Raw genomic sequence first — 21,690 nt, 5'->3', positions numbered from 1 at the left:
CAACAGCTCCCCAAGAGCCCGGAATTGTTCCGCCTTATGCTGGCAGGTCCGAAACGCGTCATCATCTCCCCCGCCAGAGCAAAGAACTCCGGCAGGGTAAAGAGATCTTCCCCGGTGACTTCTTGCTGGGTCGCATTGCCGCTACCGGCGGCGACCACGCTGGCGAACGAACGCCCCCAACCAGGGAGGAAACGTTGAGTTATCCGCTGGAACCGTACGCTGGCCAGCTGCAGGAACGGCTGCGCTCGTACTTCGCTGAGGAGGTGGGACGCTGCTGCTTTCTTCTTCCTCTTTTCCTTCTCCTTGAGGTAGGATTTGCGCGATGCAAAAAAAAAAAAAAATTATTCGCTCTACAGCATTGCCTTGGCGTTCTCGATTGCGAGATTCCTACTCGAAACTAGGTGTCCGAAGGCTTGATTGTTGAGGCAATTGCAAGCCTCTCTTAACACCTTAGCTTCCATTCACCCTGGAATTCAAACTGACGACCTTTGGATTGTGAGTCCAACTGCCTACCAGTGACTCCACCGAGGAAGGACCCAGGGAGACGACTCCTACACCTGGATTGAGCTAACGACCTAAAATTCTAGGTTAGACCGGGGCCAACATTTACTTCCCTGTCCGACGGAAGGCGTGCTCAGACAAATTTCGTCTCGAAAAATGCCACCGGGACCTTCTGGGATCGAACCCAAGCCGACTGGGTGAGAGGCATCCACGGTTCCCGCGCGAGATGCATCCGTGGTAATTACCGGTATAGTTGCCGTCACAGTTCGTGCACTTCACGCGCGGCTTGGTTTGTTCTGCGTTTTCCCACAAGTCCGCTTTGCATGGCAGTTCACACGCACTTCACGCAGCGGGGCCGGAGGTGGCAGTTCCGCGAGCAGTGGACAAATTTCTGGCAACGGTGGCATTGCGCTACGTCCGTCGGGTTCTTAGTGTAAAACCGCCAGTTTACCCAAAAACCGTCCAACGTCTTAGTCCGCTGCAGGTCGTGGATCTTGACGGTACTGCGGTCGAAGTACAACAGGTACAGTGTGTGTGTGCAGGCCTGCAAAATGTTTCCAACCCAGCGTACACATGAAGCAAACCAAAATGTCAGTTTACTGCTAGCTTGTGACTGTAAGCCTACTGTGTCCGTTCAACCACTGCCGCCTGACTCGTGCCGGTCGGCTGCTGGAGAATGAGAGACGTGAAAAAATGAGCTACACTCACTCAATTCGTGTCGTATGACTGACTCGTAAAATCCTCTCTAAACACTATTTTGACTATTTTAAACAATTGAATGGTTCTAGACTGTGCAAAACACTTAAAACAGCCATAACTTATATTCAAAATTACATTTCCACGCATAAATACCAACTTTTTGTGTAAAAACTTGTTTCTTTATGTGTGTGCGTGCAACGTCGAATGAGCGTTGGTCGACAACTGCCTCGCATTTTAACTGCTCAGTAAGCTAGGGCACTCACGACTGAGTCGGGTTTGTTTATGTCACGGTTTTGCGGTTCAGTGACTGGATCTGAAAAAATCGTGTATGCGTCACCGATTTTCGCGTCAGGACCCCTGACATTTTCAGCTCTGTGTGTGTGTACCTGTTACCGTTGTCTTGCGTGAGAGCACTTTTATCTCCCGCGGTTTTATTCCGGCGTCCGAAAGGTGCTTCTTCAGGTCGTAAACTGGACGGTCTTGGTAACCCTGCAAGGTGACCTTAACAGGGGGCTTCTCGGGGTTGAATGTGTAGAAGTTGAAGTTGCTACGCTTCAATTCTTCAAGCACCAGATCGAAATTCTTTTTGGTTAGTATGATCATTTGTACCGACGGCTTACCGATCTTCAGACAGTATCCGAGGCCTTCCAGCAATTCGTCAACATCGGTAGCCAATGTGTCCAAAACAAAAATTGGAGGTGGCCTTCGTTCCGTTGGAGAATTGTTCTTTTTTAACGTCGGCACTTTTTTCCGTGCACGTCCATCGTCGTCGTCTTCGGTAGTGCTACACGGAGAAAAAAGAGTTCCTAAAATCGTGAACAAGCGTTCATGAAAATGGGAATCACGAACAAAGTGTTCAAATTTCATTGTACGTTTTTCAAAATCGTACCATGGGATTTGAACACTTAGTTCGAAGTTCCCATTTTCATGAACGCTTGTTCACGATTTTTGGAACTCTTTTTTCTCCGTGTACCGTCGGTGGTGTTCTTGTTGCTTTCTTCGTCGCTCAGTATCTGGAACTTGTTCCTGATGGGAATGTTGGCGGATGTTGTTGTGTCACTCATGGCACTGGTACACGGAGAAAAAAGACTTCCTAAAATCGTGATCAAGCGTTCACGAAAATGGGAACCACGAACAAAGTGTTCAAATCTCATGGTACGATTTCCAAAAACGTACCATGGGAATTGAACACTTTGTTCGTGGTTCCCATTTTCATGAACGCTTGTTCACGATTTTGGAAACTCATTTTTTTCCGTGTATTACCTGAACGGAGTCGGGTACGGACTGCTGATCTTGCTGGAACATATCCATAATGCAGATATTTTTGTCGTTTTTTTCCGCACATACGCTCCTCTGTGCGATGGCGGCCGACACGGCGTTGGTTTGTTTACCTTCACGGAGAAAAAAGAGTACCCAAAATCGTGAATAAGCGTTCATGAAAATGGGAACCACGAACAAAGTGTTCAAATCCCGTGGTACGATTTTGAAAAACGTTTAACGGTATACTCAACAATTAAAACAAGATGTAAAAATCTAATCCCAGCTATTATGATACGCACTGCAAAAAGTAGCTTTTTTATATGATCCCCGAACGTGAACATGAATTACCTGTTCCAGTACACATTTATTAAATTAAATGTTTTCCCTATCGAATGCTTCTTGATCGGTAATTTTTCAAAAAGTTATGGGTATTTGAATTTTGACAAACCCCTGCATACTTTAAACATAAAGGAAAAAATAATTGGCTGTGACGGGTTTCTATCTCAACTTCCCTAGAATAACTTCAAACATGATTATCTGAAGCATCGATTACACAACTCGACATTTTTTCAAGTTGATATCAGTAAACTCTTCAGTTTCGCCAAGGTAAGCTCAAGCTCCCTGAACACACGCCAATCGACAGAATTGAATTTCAGTTAATTTCCAGCCAGTAAATAAATACATTTGTTTACTTCGGGTATGAATGGTATGAAATCATCTTAAGCAACCATGCGCACCCCACCTTATGTGTCGTATCGATGAACTTCGATTTGGAAGAAACTTTCAGCGTTTGTTTCTATACATAAGAAGAACTCATGCCAAATACGACAAAGAGAAGATGGGTAAAACGGCAATAAAAGTTTAATATCTAAAAACAGATTTTTGTTGTTAAATTTGTTCGCATTTTCGAAAAAAAACCTGATGAATTTCAACTCTTTTAGTTGCATTTTAAAGATCTTTTGTAGTTCTTCAAAATGTGCCATAAACATCCAGGATTGGAGTGAGTTGTGGCGCTATAACCACGACAAATAGTGTCCAGGGCATTCGCGGAAATTCGATGTCCCATCCTAGAGGGTCCCGGAGTACCAAAACTTCTTAGCATGGTGGCTCCCAACGATTCGTAACTCAAACAAACAGGAACGTAAGCGTTTCTTGCTCCCCTGTAGATTCAGAACTGTATTGCTGTTTGAACATTCGTGTTAAAACTCAATCCAATTCAACGAATCATATTTGCGGTAAACTTTACGCAGTTGGCCTGGCCGCTTCGACGTTTGTGATGTTTCAATGCATGTTAATGCAATGGTGCACTGCAAATGTTGATAATGACAAGAAGATGCTAGGCCAGGGGTGCTCAAAGTTTTTGGAGGCCGGGCAAAATTTAAAGCTCAAATGAGCTTGCGGGCCAAAGATACAAAAAAGGTTGTTAAAAAAAAATAATTACGTTATTTTAATGTAAAATATTACATTTCTGTTATTTAAAAAAAAGTGTATTCAAAATAATAGAAACCACAAAATAACTGGTTTCTATCGGTATTGTTGATTTTGTTGTTTCTGGTATTTGAAAAAAAAAGTTTTTAGCTGAATGTACTTGTGTTTTCAAAAAAAAAAAATTAAGTTTTGTTTTTATATTTCGAAAATGGTGGTGACATTACATGTTGAACAATTCATCTATAAGTTAAGTGTGGCTAATGAAAAACTTTTAGAAAATGATGAAAGCTTCCGCATAGTTAACCTGCAATCATTATTTTCAACAAAAAAAAGCGAAACAACATTTATTTATGTCATCGAAAATTTACTAAAGTTCAAATTATTTTGAATAAACCCAAACATGCTCAAATGATTTTAAATGCAAAGGAATGCTTATTTAATTAATTTCAGCTAAATGCACTAAAATTTCATTTTTTTATGTTTTTTGAAAACATATTTTTGCTCCTGGCTTTCGAGCCAATTTTTTAATAATGGTGGAGGGGTGGGTTGATCGACGAAAGCTTTGTTAAATATTTGCTGCAAACTTGATTCTCAGATTTCCACATTTTGTCTGCCTGAATCAGTTGATAGTCAATCAGATTCGTTATCTAACTGTAATGAGTTCGAATCCCTAAGGAAGTACAATGTAAGTTTGAGGGTCAGTTTATAAAAGGGTCAATATGACTTGCAAATTAATAAAGAAAACTTTTACTTTGCAACTATTACAGAATTCTACCTAAAACAAACTTGTACGTTTTTTTGATATTTCTAAAAATGTTTGATAAAAGTTTTGACGATATTTACTAGTTTCACTCACATTGAAACGTGTGAAATTGTTTTAATTACAAAATATTTGGAACAAATTATTTCCTAAATAATATTAATAATATAATTAATAAAAAAATAAAAAAGATTAGCATAAAAAATCTTAAAATAAACCCTAATTTTGAAAAAGTATAAAATCACTTTACAAGTGGTCAACGGGCCATTTTACATGATCATTCAAAATGGGTCCGCGGGCCACAAAATATCACCTCGCGGGCCACGTTTGGCCCGCGGGCCATACTTTGGGCACCCCTGTGCTAGGCGTAAATCAACCTAAGGCATTCTCCAGGATGCCCCCGAAAGACTGACTGCGCTAGGGTTAGATTAGATTAGATTAGATGTGCCATAAACATCCGGGATTGGTTTGACTTTTCTCATAGCTTTTGCAAAGTTCTGTTAAAAAATTATGTATTTTAAACCCAAATATCTTTTTGCAAGGGGATCAAAGTAGTCATGCGCGAATTTGGACGTAAAATTTGTTCGGTGCCGAAAATTTGACGTTTTTTTCGGTTTAGAATTATTTTCATTGGCAAATTCCAAGAAAGCTTCTGAGTTTTCGGATTTGTTTATGCTGTAAGTGAATCTACTTGCTGAACACAAAAGTGAAGCACTGCGTGATTTGTTTTCGTGTGACGTAACGGAAAGGATTTCCGTTTGGTTCCAGCCGTTCCGGCAAGGCCAGAAGCTGTTCACAACCTGCGGATGCCTGGATTCGATGATGTTCTAGTGAAGCAATAGCATCGTATTCGATGTGTATTCGATGTATTTTCGGTTTGTCCTTGGTGAGATATCCCATACTTTTTTTTTGCTAGATAACTTATAATATATTCTATTTATCAAATGAAATATCCTTCCTACCCCACCCCATCTTCCATGTCCTTAATCCAAATTCCACCTCCCTCCTTCCTTTTCCCCCTCCTAAAAAATAATAATTACTTGCCAAATTTACACTTACACACCCAACCACAACTCATTGGAGCGTTTGGTACGGTATGTCCACGCATCCTTCCTCCCCTGTTGATTCTGTGAAATGTGATCCGTTCTCAGAACCTGTCTCTGCGGTTAATGCAACGCAGTAGGCCTGGCCGCTTTAATTTTTGCAATACATGTTTGGGGTTACTTGGATGTAATGCAATCATTAATGTTAACAAGAAAGAACTTGGGGCGTAATCTAACCACAAGTTCTTCCAGGATGCTTTCTTCGGACTGGCTGCGCTTGTGTTCGATTAGATTAGATTAGATTAGATTAAACCCAAATATCTTTTTGCAACAGCCTCTTACACCCTTACTACTGTACACTCAAAGTCAGAAGTATCCCTCAAAAGGGTACTTTCAATCCTCAAAAAGGATACTTTCGATTCTTTTTTAAAGTTCACCCGGCGTCACCCTTTTAAAATGGTATGTCAAATTCAGTACATTTTCGATACCCTTTAAAAGGGTGACGACGGGAGAACTTGAAAAAAGGATACTTTTTACTTTGAGTGTAGGTAAAAAATTAGGAAAGTACAGGGAATATAAGTCTAAGATTTTTAAGCGAAAATGGCGTTCGAATGGTGAACGCCCGAAATGTCAAAATCACGCAGTGTTACCAACTTTGCGAAAAAAGTGTGCTATGACATGACCGCCACATTTTTTTTCTAATGTTGGTGCTACTACGCGGTTTTGACATTTCGGACGTTCACCATTCGAACGCAATCTTCGCTTAAATACCTGGATTCACTTTTTGGCCAAACGCAGTTTTTCTCATATTTTTACGATTTTTTCGATAAAAAACCTTTTCATCGTTTACTTTTGACCTGTGACCTACAGGACGACATTTTTGTGCTCAGTATTGACAATAATTATTATACCTTAATTGAAGAAGCAAATTTGATTTAAAAAATAATCAAATAAACATTTTTGAAATAAATTTCCCGAAGATTGCGAATATGTTAAAATTGAGCCCAAAAATTGCCGTCTTGTTGGCCTACAGGCTAAAGGTAACGGTGTCAAACGTTTGTTATAGAAAAATCTAAAAACCATGAGAAAATCTGTGATTGGCCAAAGAGTTAATACCATAGGTTTATAGTCCATGACATTTTCTAACTTTTGATTTACGGAAGTAAGGGTGTTGGAGGTGTGATTTGCATATTTTGAAGTGCTTCAAAAACCTTTCGAATCCGACTAAGAAAAGAGAATTGATAAAGTTTTACGAAAATGCGAACAATTTTAAGATTATTTAAGTATTTTGGAGCTCAAATTTCAATGCCCGTTTTATCCCACTTCCCTTTGTCGTACACAGTAAAAAAATCATAGTAAGATTACATCTGGGAAGGTGTACATTTTTTATGCCAGAGAAAATGTGTAATTTTACTTCTGAAAATGTGTAATTTTATCACTTTTCTGGTGTAATGTCCCTTTTCAGTCTAAATTGAGGTAAAGTTACATCATAAAAGCGGTAATAATCAACCTTCACATTACACATTTTTTTACTGTGTAGTGGGCTCATATTTGGCATGAGTTCATCTTATGTATAGACACACGAACGCTGAAATTTTCATCCGAATCGGAGCACGACCAACTTAACAAATCGTGTAAAATCTACAAAAAACTGCCTTTAAGCATTATTTCGTAGCATTTTTGTCCGCAATTTTCAATTTTATTTATTTGCAGGAAATTCACTAATATTCAATTCTGTTGATTGAAGCGTGTTCATTGAACTCAAATCTATCATACCTTGACGAAACTGAAGCGCAAACTTCAGCCTATTGAAATTTCAATCAAGATTATACACTAGCACTGGACACACCAGGCTCGTTCGAGAAATAATGCATTCCAAATTACGTTGAACATCAATTCTCATTCTTTACAGTGGAAATACTTCGAACGCTCTATTTTCAAAGTCCCCTTCTCCGCACCCATAATTCATATCAATTTGCAAAACCGTTTATATTTTCCGTTCCGGAGTGCTCTATTGTCAATGACGGGAGGGGAAAAGCTCCATCCCATTGCAAAAATTGGCACGTCAAGAGCCAAATTATGCTTCTCTTTATGCTTTCTCTAAGAATTCTTAGGCGCGACGCATGCGTTGGTTCTTTTTCCCGAACCGCCACCCTCCCAAAACCACCCTCCGCGACGTGATTTTCCGTGTACAATGTTGACAACAACAGTCCAACAGTGAGAGAGTTTGATGGGGGCGAGAGAGAATGAGTAATTTTCCCAGAGCGAAATGCCATACAATGTTGTGCCGAAGCATGGCCAAAAAGAAGAGCGAGAGAGTTAGACAGAAAGAGCGAAAACGTAAGAAAGATGAAAAGTGAGCACATTGTCAGGAGTGATTTCCTCCGAGCTCTGTCGGAAAAGCAGTGAAAGCCAACAGCTTGCACACAACGAAGAGATCGGTTGGGAGAGGATGGGAAGAGGGAGGGTGAAAGGCAGGGAAGGAGGAGCACGAAGCACAACACTGATAACATCTCGCTCACTGTTCTCGTGTCCTGCTGATGTTGTTGTTGTTTTTGTTATTTTTTACGATGGTTGTTGCAACTAGACGATGCTTTTATGGAGAAGCAGTATTATGCTCTTCTGCTTGCTAACGTTCTTTTTTCGGCTAGAGAAATATAATTTCTCTCCTGCTTTTTGCTGCACTTTTAATTAAATTTCTTTTAAATGAGGCGTCTTTGCCAAAACTTAAATTCATGTTGTTCATGAAGAGATTTGTGATAACTGCTTAATGTTTGAGATGATAAATTTAACGCCTAACAAAATATTCTTCTAAAACTGTCCGGTAAAATAGAGAATAATTATTTCGATTAAGATTGTTGTTTTACGAAATTTCTAAAAAAATAGTCGAGGAGACCGAATGAATCTAAAGAATACCTATAGGTTTGCCTATTGTAAAATTTGTTTCAAATTACATGGGAGAGCAAAAATAAAAGTTATAAAATTGAATTTCGTGTTATGGTTTCAACCGTGTTATGTTACTACCGTGGATACCACTCCGTGAGAATTTTGGCTATTGCCTCGATCTCGAATGCTTATTCTTATAAATTTCAGCGGTAAATTAGAGGTATCAAGATAATTATAATGAATCAACAAAAATTATATTATCAGAACAATATAAAGTGTACTCAGTCTTCAATACTGGTCTATGATTAACTTAAAAAAAAGATAGTGCACCTTGTCGCTCTTTAACAATAAGCCAGAAGATACAGTCCCACGCGCAAGCGTAAATGCGCTGGCTTTAAAGCTTCGACTTGACGACTTGTTGATCTTTCGATCGAGAATGTGCTGGGACTTTGAATTTGATGTTCAGTATACGATACAGTATAAAACCAAAAATTTAATAAGAAAAATAGAATATAAATAAAACGTAATATCTCTGATGTTGGGCACAAGCACTTAATGGTGCATTTTTTCGAATATATTTTTGCTTGAAATTGATTTTTTTTAATTTGAAAGTGTTATCTGTTAAATATTAAAAAAATACCACTACAAACTTGTTTTGACCTATTGTATTTTTTACTACTTTAAAATTGTAAATTCAATAAAGAATTCTGGTCTCCGACACCACGACTATAAATCAGAAACAACATAAACATAAACTTTCAAATATATTTGCAACGACAAAAATTGTCAACCCGTAGAATACTGAAGGGGCATCATTTGGGTGGTCAAAATCCGGGACCTCTCGGGACTACCCCTTGAAAGATTAACCAATAACTATAGGCTAAATTCCAAATTTGAGCTTTTTCTCACCACAGGTTCATCCCTCCCTCTAAGCCCATGCAGTTTGAATAGGAAAAATTGGTATAATTTATCCTCTCTATACAATTTATCCAATTCTTACTAATTCTTTGAACTAAATCTTCATTAAATTTGGAAAAACTTTCCCGAAGGCACCACATTTTTAGCATTTTTTTTGCTAAATTTGTCTCCAAAATTGACAATTTCCGCGTTGCTCTAAGTGGCTACCTAGAAATAATTATTGTTAAACTCCCGTGCATCTAAGCTTGCCAGCCTACCTGCCTGGTGTAGCGCCGAGCTCCCGTGGTGTAGTGGTACGGGTTTCGCTTTGTAAGCGGAAGGTTGATGGCTTGAAACCCATCTGGCGAGGCAAAAGGGGTAGGTGGCGGTCGAGAGGGGATTTCGGCTGCTGCGGGAATTGATTTGTCAAGTCCCAAGCCTCCCCAAAACCCATCACATCCAATCTCTCGGACGATCTGTTGGCGACTGAGTCTGAGCGTTGAAGAACTCTGTAATACGCAGAGAAGAGCTTCAAATGCTACTTTCGACTCGGTCACATGCTCTCAGGCAAAATTCGAGCTGAAGATTGGGCTATATGATCGGTAACGATCTCTCTAGATGGGTCAAAAATAAACGAGATTTCCCCGCAATCTCGCTCATCTTCACGTCCTCGGATCGGTCTCTCGTGCTCGTGAGGCTTGGCATTGGGGGATTGGTTTGGGGAATGAGAGGGGGAAACTGCTCGAATAATTCGTCAAAAACTGTCTCGCTCAAACAATAGCGCTACGGAAGACGATCGTTCGGCAGGCTGTAAGCAGCAGCAAAACATAAACCTGAGAACAGATCACAATAGCACGCAAGTGTCGCAGTGGTTCGTGTCTGTTCACAGTACCTGCCTGGCAGTGCATCTAAGATTTCCGGTAAATTAAGAGAGATCTGAATCATTGGTTCTTCTCTTGTCATATGAAACGTACGAGCAACGTTAATAAATAAAAAAAAAACAAGAAATCGCAATAAGGCTTCATCCGTAAAGTCTGTCACGCAAAAAAAACAGCCAAAATATACGAACCCTTTATCATGCTTCTTCTATACACACAACATGTAATGTCTCGCTTGGAGGGACCCCCTCCTCCCCTAGAGCGTCCAACATTTAAAATATCTCAACTAATATCTAATGTCTTGTTTCAACTTTCAGGCCGCCCTGCATTCGCCGATGCCGGACAGCAGTACCGCTGCGCAACGCTAGCGAACACAACCCCGGGAATGCCCTTCCGGGATCACTGGACTGCGGAATGTGGTTCGCTCGTGTTCGACTGCTGCGGGAAAAAGTGAAAATGTTTATCAAAACCAACCGTGATTTACGTTTCTCAAGTGTAGCTAATGGCGAAGACAATGATAACGATAGCAGCGAGTATCGGTTCTCAAAATGTGAAACTAAACTGAAAAAATACAAAGCGACGAACCGCGATGAGCAGCACTTTTCCGTTGAAGATAGTGGTCGGCGAGCTCACAGTGGTGCAACAAGATACTGTCTATAACGAAAACTTAAATCAAGATTACGACCAGCTGAGTTTAGTCGTGTAAATAGTGTCAAGTGTGTAGTATTGGTGTTGCGGTGGGGTTGGGTAGTAATCGATAAACACACCTGTGGAGTGTAAGAAACGAAATAGTCACTAAGCCACGTTCACAGTTTGTGCTTCTTTTTTTGTTTTTCGAAGGAAGTGCAACAGAAAACGAATTCGTCGAAACATCATTTCAACTAGAGAACAAAAACAAAACTGATAAAGCAAACCTAAGTGATAGGGAGATCAAGCAGTGAAATACGCTTGATACCACAATTTCAAACATAACTAGGATATTACCAAAATGGCCGATATGCCTGATCTGTCGCATCTGACACAGGAGGAACGTGCAATCATAGAAAATGTTATGCAACGACAACGACAGGAGGAGGAGCGGGAGAATGAGATCATGCGGTATGTACTCAATGGATGGAATTTAAATGTTAAAATTTTTAATAGTTTTTCTTGTTTCGGAACTATAGAACACACTTTTTCACTGCATTCTTTGTAAAAATAATAAACGAACAGTTGTCTGAAGCACAAACAATTTAGATATGAATCAAATTAATTTGCATATATAGTTGCATTCAAGACTTCATATCAATTTTAGTAACTGTCCATATTCCTGATAACAACTTTCTCATTTACCTGATACAGTAAAGGAAGTAAATCTTTTCCTGTTGTTCTCTGTTAGGGGAACACTATGGTGCCCAGAAAAAAATGACTATTTTTTGGGTTATTTTGAGCATATGTGCAAATTTTGAGCGAAATTGGTTTAGATTAAATTATTGATATCCGAGCCTAAATTTCAATAAGAGTCTCACTTATGGGAATATTTGGATGGAAGTAGCGCACCGTGCAAACCAAACCGTACAAAAATTGGGTTTTCCTTACATTTTTTTGGATTTTTTCCATAAAAACTTCACCTCCGAGTATCAATTGGTAAATGTTGACCGATGTTGCTCATATTTTGCCCATAGTCCTAAAATAGCTCAAGGAAGAATGGTATACACAGGTTTAACAGATTTTTCACACTTGGGCACTAAAATAAATATACTCAAAAATGTGAGCACTTCATTAACATAATTCAGAGATAAAGCTGATTGAATATTAGCGTGTCCAAAAAAAACACGAAGTCGAGGAAATCAATGTGCTCAGCTCTCAAATGATAGAAAATCATTTTAGAAACAACTCTTTCATACATGAAAACTTTCGGAGAAATCATTTACCACGTTCCCTGGGCATTTTTTTGAAAAAAGTAATTTTTTTGACAATTTCACAAAATATGCTTAGAAAAAATGGAAAATTTTAAAATTTTAAATAGCCTATGGGTCATTCCATCTGAAGCGGAACAGCATTCGAAAATTACCATCTCCGATTCTGCTCAAAATCGGCAGAGCTGTTAAGACTATCAAAACATGCAAAAATCCCGAATTTCATCAAAATCTGACCACCCCCTCCATTGTTGTACCTTCCCAAAAAATCGACTTTTTGGCGATTTTTGAGCGAAATCCCTATCTTCGAACGGCGATAGCTCAGGAACCACAAATCTTAGAGGGTCGGTATTGGACTCAAATTTGAAGGAAATTGGACGTAGAATCCATTTCCGTGATCAAAATTTTGATTTATTTATGTTGTCTACCTGTATTGCGCAATTAAAAACTTTAAATGACCGTATCTCAAAACAGCCCTATTTATTTTTCAAATTTGACCTCATAAGAATCACTTATCGACAGAAAGGAATATGTTTCGTTCCAGAGATATCGATTTTTAAAGTTTTGAGTATTTGAGATTACCTACATCAGCTACACTCGCCGCATCTGCTAGAAGCACACAGTGGTGCTGATGAATAATTACTACCTGAGTGTTCTGGGAGATGAATTATTTTTATGATTTTATGCGATTTTGAAATAACTAATACAATCTATTTTTTGTTTATGGAATAGTTATTGAATTATATTTAATGCACTGTTTTTTTCTGATCTCTGTGTCCATGGAAGCGCAGCAAACGTGCCTCGATTGGCTTAAATGCAAAATGCTCTAAATATGAGTTATTTACTAAAAGTAATTCATTGATTTAGCATGTAGTGTGCCATGAGAAAACAACACCAGGTGGCCTTAGTATTAGTGGATGAGCTAATTATGATTTAAAACAGATGCGATACAGCCTCACTCCAAATTAGGCTTCAGTTTCCCTTTATATTGTATGCCAATGATGATTAATTTCAACATTTTCAAAAATTCGATATTCTTTCTTCACAAAAAACTGGAATATCTCAGCTTAGCGTTGATGAAACTTCAAAGTTGCTTAGACGAAACTCTTCGGCGGAAAAATTCCTACAAGATGCATGTATTCTTACATATGAGGAAATTTTTGTGTTCAATACCGAGGGAAAAGATTGAAAAAAAGTAAAGCAAAAAGTCGTATTTTTCGACATAAAAGCTACCGGGAAAGTGAAAACTAACTTGTTTATTGGACCACAGACCATCATTTAATGGTATAGGCTATTTGAAATTTTAAAATTTTCCATTTTTTCTAAGCATATTTTGTGAAATTGTCGAAAAAAAATACTTTTTTCAAAAAAATGCCCAGGGAACGTGGTAAACGATTTTTCCGAAAGTTTTCATGTATGAAAGAGTTGTTTCAAACATGATTTTCTATCATTTGAGAGCTGAACACATTGATTTCCTCAACTTCGTGTTTTTTGGGACACGCTATTGAATATAAACGCTTTCTCCCATGAAAATTGGCTTTTATCCAAAAATTGGCTACAACTTCAAAATTATAGCACACAAAAGAAAAATTTCTCTACTTTTTACCGTTGAAAAACGCCAACCGGTAAGTTTCAAAACTTGTATTGTTATGGGATCGTGCATAAAAATGTGGCCTTCAAATTTTAAGTTTTCAACCCCCTGCAAAGCTTTTTCTCCATACATTTTTTTTGAATTTTTGTATGTGGCGTTGTTATTTGTCCCTTTGACATAACATTTTAAATCTCTAAAATTGCGAACAGAAATCACTAAAAAACGTTGTTAAATGAAAACCTAAAACAATGCACAGTGGTTGAAATCAGACTCAAAATCGTTTGTAATCGTAATGTAATAGAGTCTCTTATGTAATCGAATCTACTCTTACTAATCCATATCCATATTTCTTTAAAATTGCTCTGCTTTTATAGTGGAATTGGGGTTAAATGCAAAATAGATGATTTTTTGCGAACAGCAGGCTTGGCTGAATGGTTAAGCTGTCCGCCTAGTAAGCGGAAGATCATGGGTTCGATTCCCATCTGCTTCAACCTTCCATCGGATGGGGAAGTAAAACGTCAGTCCCGGCCCTGGTTTTTGTTAGGCCGTTAAGTCATTCCAGGTATGGGAGTCGTCTCCCTGCTATAAGTACAAACAACACACCAAACCAAACCTGCTCCGGTGTTATCGCTGGCGGCGGTTGGACTCGCAATCCAAAGGTCGTCAGGTCCAAATTTCATGCAAAAACAAATTTGAAATCAATTTTTAATGCAAAATTGAATTTGCAATCGAAAAGTACTCTACAGATTTTTTGATAAAGGGCTCCGTTTTCAAGATATAGCCACCGAAAGTTTGATTTTAGCGAAATATTTGCAGTTTTCCGATTTTTAAAAATAGTGACCATGAATGACCATTTCTAAAAATATTTTTTTTTTGAAAAGTTCAGAAAATTTTCTATAAAATTGTCTAAGAGACATTGAAGATTGGACCTCGGGTTGCTGAGATACAGCGAGCTTTCCATGAGTCAAACTTTGACCGTTGTACGCTGGATGTTTTCTCGCTGCTATAGTTACTACGCCTGGCTCTGGATGCGCGCGTTCATAGAAAGTGTTGCCAATACTAATCAAACAAATTAATGGCAAAAAGTTTTTTATTTTCAAATCATTGTACAAGCAGTACTAATTATCAAATCTCTTCGCAGTCTTCGGCAAAGTTGTACCCTGGAACACAATCTATAAGCTCATGAGGTTTTTGAAAAATCAAAAAATCGTTGAAGGACTCAAAAATGGCAAAAACCAAAACGCACCGATTTTACGGGTTAAATCCCATTTAAACTTTGAAGCCGGAGCGCCAGGTCCTGTCGCAACCAATCGGGCTCATATTTGGGATTCTGACTCAGTACACCTAGGGGATCATCCCCTGAAATGCCCGCAAAAAAGTGTGGTTTTGTTACATTCTAATGTTAGTCTTGATTTATTTTTTCTCAAAATATTTTTTTCGAAAAGATCGCAAAATTTTACGAATGTTTCATGTATTAACATTGAAAATCGGACCATTAGTTGCTGAGATATCGACATTAGAAAATGGTGGGTTGTTTTGGTGAGACTTAGACAACTTCAATTTTCGTGTTTCTTTTTCTTAAAGCGGCTGTATCTCAGCAACCCGAGGTCCAATCTTCAATGTCTCTTAGACAATTTTATAGCAAATTTTCTGAACTTTTCAAAAAAATATTTTTAGAAATGGTCGCTCATGGTCACTATTTTTAAAAATCGGAAAACTGCAAATATTTTGCTAAAATCAAACTTTCGGTGGCTATATCTTGAAAACGGAGCCCTTTATCAAAAAAAATGTAAAGTTGTTTTCGATTGCAAATTCAATTTTGCATTAAAAAAAAACTTCAAATTTGTTTTTGCATGAAATTTGGATTTTTTTTTCCAAAAATCACTATTTTTCAAAAATTCATAACAGATTTTTTGACCATGTTTCTCTATAGCTCAAAAGTTGCGGATTTCAGTCCCCTAAAACATATCAAAAAATCTCGAAAATCAAAAAATACGTATTTTGGGAAATTGAGTTTTAGTGAAAAAAAAGTTGATAAAAAAATCTGCAATTTTTTTTTCCGTGCACATATTTTTTTCTCAATTGTCCTCAACAATACCTACAATTTTTCCGAAGACACCAAATTGATCAGAAAATTCACTCAAAAGTTACAGCTGTTTGAATATTTACATACCATTTTTGTATGGACAGCAGCCAAAATTGTATGGAGACTTGTATGGGTGAACCAATGACACAAAATAGCTTATTTGGTCATAGGGAAAGCCCCCACAAAGTTTGAGTCAAATAAAAAAATACAAAAAATAAAAATGGACGAAATCGGCCGATTTCGTAGAGAGTTGCTCTCCTAGGTTCGAGCAGAAACTTGCAATAGAGACCACAAAAGACCCGGGGGTCGTGAGAGTGGATGGTTTGAATTGATGATTTTTTTGCGGTGCAAGTGATTATTTTTACTGGATTCCTGGGACATTTTCACATAAACAAAGTGCATTTTGGGTGGCCGCATAAAGCCGTCTGTCTAAATACAGAGCTTTTTAAACAAAAAAAAAAAAATGCAAAACAATGGGGAATTCGGGTGAAATGGACCCTTTGCCAATTCGTGCGGTGGATTAAACTGTTACCAATCGATTCTCCGCATTTTTTTTTACATAAGAGACTCTAGTTTGCATACAGTGGAACCAGCCGTGTAATTAAGTACGGTTTTGGGTCCGATTTCGCCTACTGTGCTATAGATCTGGTCGTATTCCCCTACCGTCACGTGGTATGGAATAACGTGCATAAATTGAGATTTGTCTTAGGGACTATCCACAAACCACGTGGACCCTTTTTTTTTGGATATCTTGAACCCCCCCCCCCCTCGTCGACAATTGATTATTGATTTTTTTGTATGGAGTGTGAACAATCGCACCCCTCCCCCCTAAAGTGTCCACGTGGGATGTTAAAATATTACGCCCAGACATTTTTGAGGCCATGCTGCGCTATTATTTTTTTGAAGTTTCGATAAGTAGTTCAAAGTTATGGATAAAAATGTGTTTTCGCAAACATCCGAATGTAAAAAAACATACATAAACGAAAGTCCTTTCCAACGAGTCCAACACATTGAAGATCTGGCAACCCTGTCACAAGTTATGACCACTTAAGTGATTTATATGCACTTTTTGGTTTTGGTTTTGGTTTTTTGGTTGCAATAGGACCTGGCGGTTTGGCATTGAAGTTCAAATGGGATTTAACCCATAAAATCGGTGAGTTTTGGTTTTTGCCAGTTTGATCCGAGCCACGTAGCCCAGTGGTAACGCTTCCGCCTCGTAAGTGGTAGATCGGGGTTCAAATCCCGGCTCGGACCAACACAACTGGTAATCTTTTCCCTTCTGGATTCGATTGCATCGTAAAGGGAAGGTAGTGTATCGTCACAAACTGGAACTTATCAATACACCTTAGGAAGACAAACTATGGAATGTTAACATTAACCTTAACATGTTAACATTAAGTTGATTAATAAACTGTCACTGAATCCGCTTTGTAAATGCCAGCCCCGATACTCTTCACGGGTGTTCCCCTCAAGCACAGGGAAAGATTTGCTTTTACAGTTTAAGCCCCTTCACGATTTTTAGGAAAAGTTTTTTTGTATGGTTCTTTGAAAATAAAATAGTTTTGCGAAAATCGTTAAAAAATTACGTTACATAGTTATTGATCTATGTAATGTAACTAGTTCTTTTTTGTTAAAAAGTAGTTGAAAAAATCAACTCAACGATATCGGTGCATGATTTTTTACTTGGTCGACATCACTTTCGGATTTAAATTCGAAAGTTATTTTGAATAACAACAATGGTTATAGAGCTTCGTTAATTGGTGTTATTATATAAGGCAAACTTATAACTTATAAAAAGATTGAAGTACTAAATAAACAATTAATTTGTATTCACAGGAGGAAGCAGGACGAGGTGGCGACCCTGGTCGACTCGATCCGGCAAAAGTCGGAACAGCAGAAGAAGGCGGGCGTGGAACTGGACGCAACTTGTCACATTTGCCTCAAAACAAAGTTTGCGGATGGCATCGGACACATCTGCAACTATTGCAACATCCGCTGTTGTGCCAAATGCGGGGGCAAAGTTACGCTGCGAAACAATAAGGTAAGTTAGCCGCCAATTTAACATTTTAACCTTCGGAGTGACGGTTTTCCACAGACAGCGGCTGTCTATGTTCTGTCTACTGTTCATCTGCATGATTTGATTTGTTTTTTTTTCTTTCTCTTCTGATGCTGGTGGGGGTTGAATCATGGATTATAAAAGCAAGATAATGCGCTGGGAAAGCAGAAGAGTCATTGCTGAAGCAGGCAGACATATATTCGAGGCATATCAGGCACCAGAATTCTAGGCGCCTCTGTCGGCTAGATTAAAGCACCATTAGGCGCTAGAAATGAAAACATACTATATATAGACAAAAGCAAGGCGGCTTGCAAAGATACAAAAGAGAGGCTGTTTTTTCCTCCCATCTTCTAAAATCAATTCAAATTAAGTTGGGCTATCTGTCTAGAGACAACAATACGTTCCCGATTCGACATTGTTTCCATAAATATTTTTGCCCAAATAAAAAAGTTCCACGTGGCTTAAGAGGGTGAATCAAATCGTTATGCTGAGCCTCTTTAAAAATTTAAACTACGCCAAAGGGGTGCTGTATGCGGACAAGGAAGTGATAATATGCGTATGCCAGCATAAAGTGTGGTTTTTATTGCATACATCATGTGTTTGGACGGTCTTGCAGTGGAACATTATCGTTTAATAACAAACTTGGGACTCTAATCAATCCCTTTACCATTAATCCAATTTTTAAACGGTTTCTTATGTTGTTAGATATCATCATTTGTTTGATTGTTGAAAATGAAACAACTAAATCGTTTTTTTTTCATCCAATACTAGGTGATATGGGTGTGCATCGTTTGCCGGAAAAAGCAGGAACTATTGTCGAAGACAGGCCAATGGATGAACAAAAGCACCAGTCCCGATGGCGGGACGGTACGGCGGATCGACGGAGATCCACGGGTAAGTTCGAAATTCTGCCAATCACTTCAAGACTCACAACATTTATTTTAACCTTCCAGATGTCCCAGACAATGCTCGATCCATTCGATCCCTCCGACAAGCGACCAAAGCTGGAACGGGCCCGGAGCGCGGCGGAAAAGGAAAACAACCCGATGCAGCGCTCCGGAAGTCAACTGCGCCGCCAGTACTCCCAGCAAGATCCACCCGTGCGCCGGATGTCGCAGTCCGACAGCGGGGTGGACATATCCACGGGACCACAGCAGGCCCGGTTGCCGATGCCCCGGATGCACCCGGGCCAGGTCGGCCAGTACGGACAGCACCCGCAGCACCCCGGACTGCCGCAGCCACCGATGCAACAGAATCCGTACGGGCACCACCAGTCGCACATGAACCCCCAGGTGCAGATCACCCGTCCGAGCGGAAACGTCAGCATGGGTGGCTACGGTCAGGAGGATCCCAGCTACTATCAGGTAGGGACGCTGTCACCATTGCATCTTTTTAGGAATTGTAGGTTGCTAATGCTTCTATCGTCCATATGTGGCAGGGTGAAATCGAAGACCTGATGCGAAGTCATCCGCACCTGGTCCATCCACGCCAGCAGCAACACTACGCCGAATCCATGCAGTCTGGAGCGCCTAGCTACGGCAGCGGGAGTGGCAGCAGTGGCATCGCGGAACCCATGAAGAAGCATAAACGTCCGATGGGTGGACCGTACCTGCCCCAGCAGCGGTCCTTTAGCAGTTCGGACGAGGACATCCGATCGACGCCGGAATACGAAGGTCGGTACAGCTGGTTTCATTTTGTCTAGTTTGTCCCGTTTCTGTACAGAAAAAAGCTGATTGTTTTTGTTTTCTTGCGTTTTGTTTGTACTAACATTCACTGACTTGTTCTCTTGTGTTTTTGGTTCTATTCTTAATCCCTAATTTTACCAAACCACTGCGCACCACGTAGTGAATTGTGACGACCAAAGATCGTCGAACCGGAAATTACTCGGTTCGACATAATTTCAAAACCTGGTATTACTAGGTCTGCTGAGAACGCATCACTGCAATTTAAAAAGGCTGGCAAGTTTTTGAAACAATACTGGAGAACCTCGATGGTTTGTCATTTTTAAATTTTTCGTTTTCACATACATTTTAAAACGTTTGTTTAGTTCAGTGTTTCCCAAAGTTGTTCGCATCGATTAAAATCAAACTTTCAGCAATGAAAATATAAATCAATTCTAGGACCTTTTGGTACATTTTTAAGTGCTTCAAAAGACCATTCACATGCGGCTAAGGCTAAAATAATTGGATTTCTTATGTTTTTTTTTGTCGAACCTCAAACATTAATGCCCATTTACTTATTTTTTCGTAATGGACTCATATTTGAAATGGAATCTTCTCATGTATTGGCTGATGCACCAAGTAATTTGTTTACATTTTTTTGGTACCCTCCGCAAACGTCAAACCATACAAAATTGCTGCCGGATCCTTTCCGGGAGAGATCCGGAAAAAGATCTGGCAGCAATTTTTATTGATTTGACGTTTGCTGAGGGAGCTGAAAAGTTTGGTGACGTTCTGCTTGCAAAAGACAGTAGACAACAAACGCTGAATGTTTGATCCAAATCGAGGTATCTCGCAACGACCTCCGGAGCAAATTGAGCATTTTTTTAAAAGTACTTGACTAAGTTGCTGTCATGGCTTATCCCTTTCAAGATTTTTTTTAGAAACAAAAATGAGAAGTATGTTGGAAGCTAGGTTTAAGTTCTTTTCAAGCAGTTACACAGAATAATTTGCTCTGCGAGCAAAAGCTTACCTCAACTAGCTGTCAAAAATACAGGATGCAAGCTGCAATAATTAAATTCAGAGATATTGCCAAAATCGTTGAGGCCAAATTTTCAAAAAATAAGATTAATTGTATTGTAGATATGTCCATCCACCCTTTGAACCCGAAGTCCTTGCTGCTGATCCCGTATGTGATATCGGTTGTCCACTGTTGAGCAGCTGGTTAAGATACGATGTGGCCTTTGAAAATGGTGCTGCTGCAGGTTGATTAGATGCGCTAAAAGCCGCATCAAAGAACAAAAGGTTTTCTGTGAACTATATAGTTAGTATACTTCTCACTCCCCACCCCTTCATCTGTTGTAGTTGTTGTGATGTGTATTTTTTGAGTCTGCTCCCCTCTTCACTATTTCGTTCCATTCTTCTGTTCTGGTGGCCTTTGTCCCTCGCGACTATTGCAGGACAGGACCCGGGAGGATCAACCGACTGACCGACCTTCCCCATGTGTTTGTGTGTGTGAGTGTCCGATATCACACTGCAGTATAAATTATGTGCTGTTATAAATTTCATCATTGACGTTATTATTATTTTTGCCAGCTCCTGTTTGTTGGTGGCCGCCGTGAACCCAAACGCTTTTGGTTGGTGTTCAACGGTTGTTGCAATCTGCAGCGACATGAAGGGGCACACTCATAGAAAGGTTTGGGTTTATGCTAGAATAAGCTAAGGATCAGATCACTGGAATTTGACTAGATTATTTACATTAACAAAATGTCGAAAATTATCAATCTTAATTTAATTAAACTTATGGAAGTTAAGACAACATGTAAACATATTTTCATAAAACGGGTTTAAATTATAATTGTCAACACACAAAGGCCACCTATCCAGTTTCATTCCTCAGGTCTCAGATTCAGAATTCAAATTATCCCAATTTGATTAAATTTGAAATCATTCTGAAAACATAGTTGTCATGTAGATAGCTTGTTGAATTTAAAAATTATATGTAAACTGATTACAATGTTGGATCAGCTCCTTTACGAAGAAAAATCA

General features: G+C 39.2%; 1 protein-coding gene across 7 annotated transcripts in view; it reads left to right on the top strand.

Annotated features, from left to right (window-relative positions):
• LOC6050348 (regulating synaptic membrane exocytosis protein 1) overlaps positions 1-21,690 on the top strand; it is a 115,033-nt gene that overhangs the window by 17,554 nt on the left and 75,789 nt on the right. For all 7 annotated transcript variants that reach the window (XR_005278607.1, XR_005278603.1, XR_005278602.1 and 4 more), the window contains exons 3-7: positions 10,670-11,450; positions 17,764-17,968; positions 18,755-18,877; positions 18,937-19,347; positions 19,422-19,656. Coding sequence is in view for 1 of the 7 variants with exons in the window: in XM_038263939.1 (XP_038119867.1) it covers positions 11,341-11,450; positions 17,764-17,968; positions 18,755-18,877; positions 18,937-19,347; positions 19,422-19,656 (1,084 nt within the window). In the remaining 6 variants the exon portion in view is untranslated. The remainder of the gene's footprint in view (positions 1-10,669; positions 11,451-17,763; positions 17,969-18,754; positions 18,878-18,936; positions 19,348-19,421; positions 19,657-21,690) is intronic.

Source organism: Culex quinquefasciatus, chromosome 3, assembly GCF_015732765.1.
Source record: "Culex quinquefasciatus strain JHB chromosome 3, VPISU_Cqui_1.0_pri_paternal, whole genome shotgun sequence".
NCBI lineage: Eukaryota > Metazoa > Arthropoda > Insecta > Diptera > Culicidae > Culex > Culex quinquefasciatus.
Note: the sequence above shows the minus strand (reverse complement) of the source record. Positions and strands in the feature narration are given on the sequence as shown.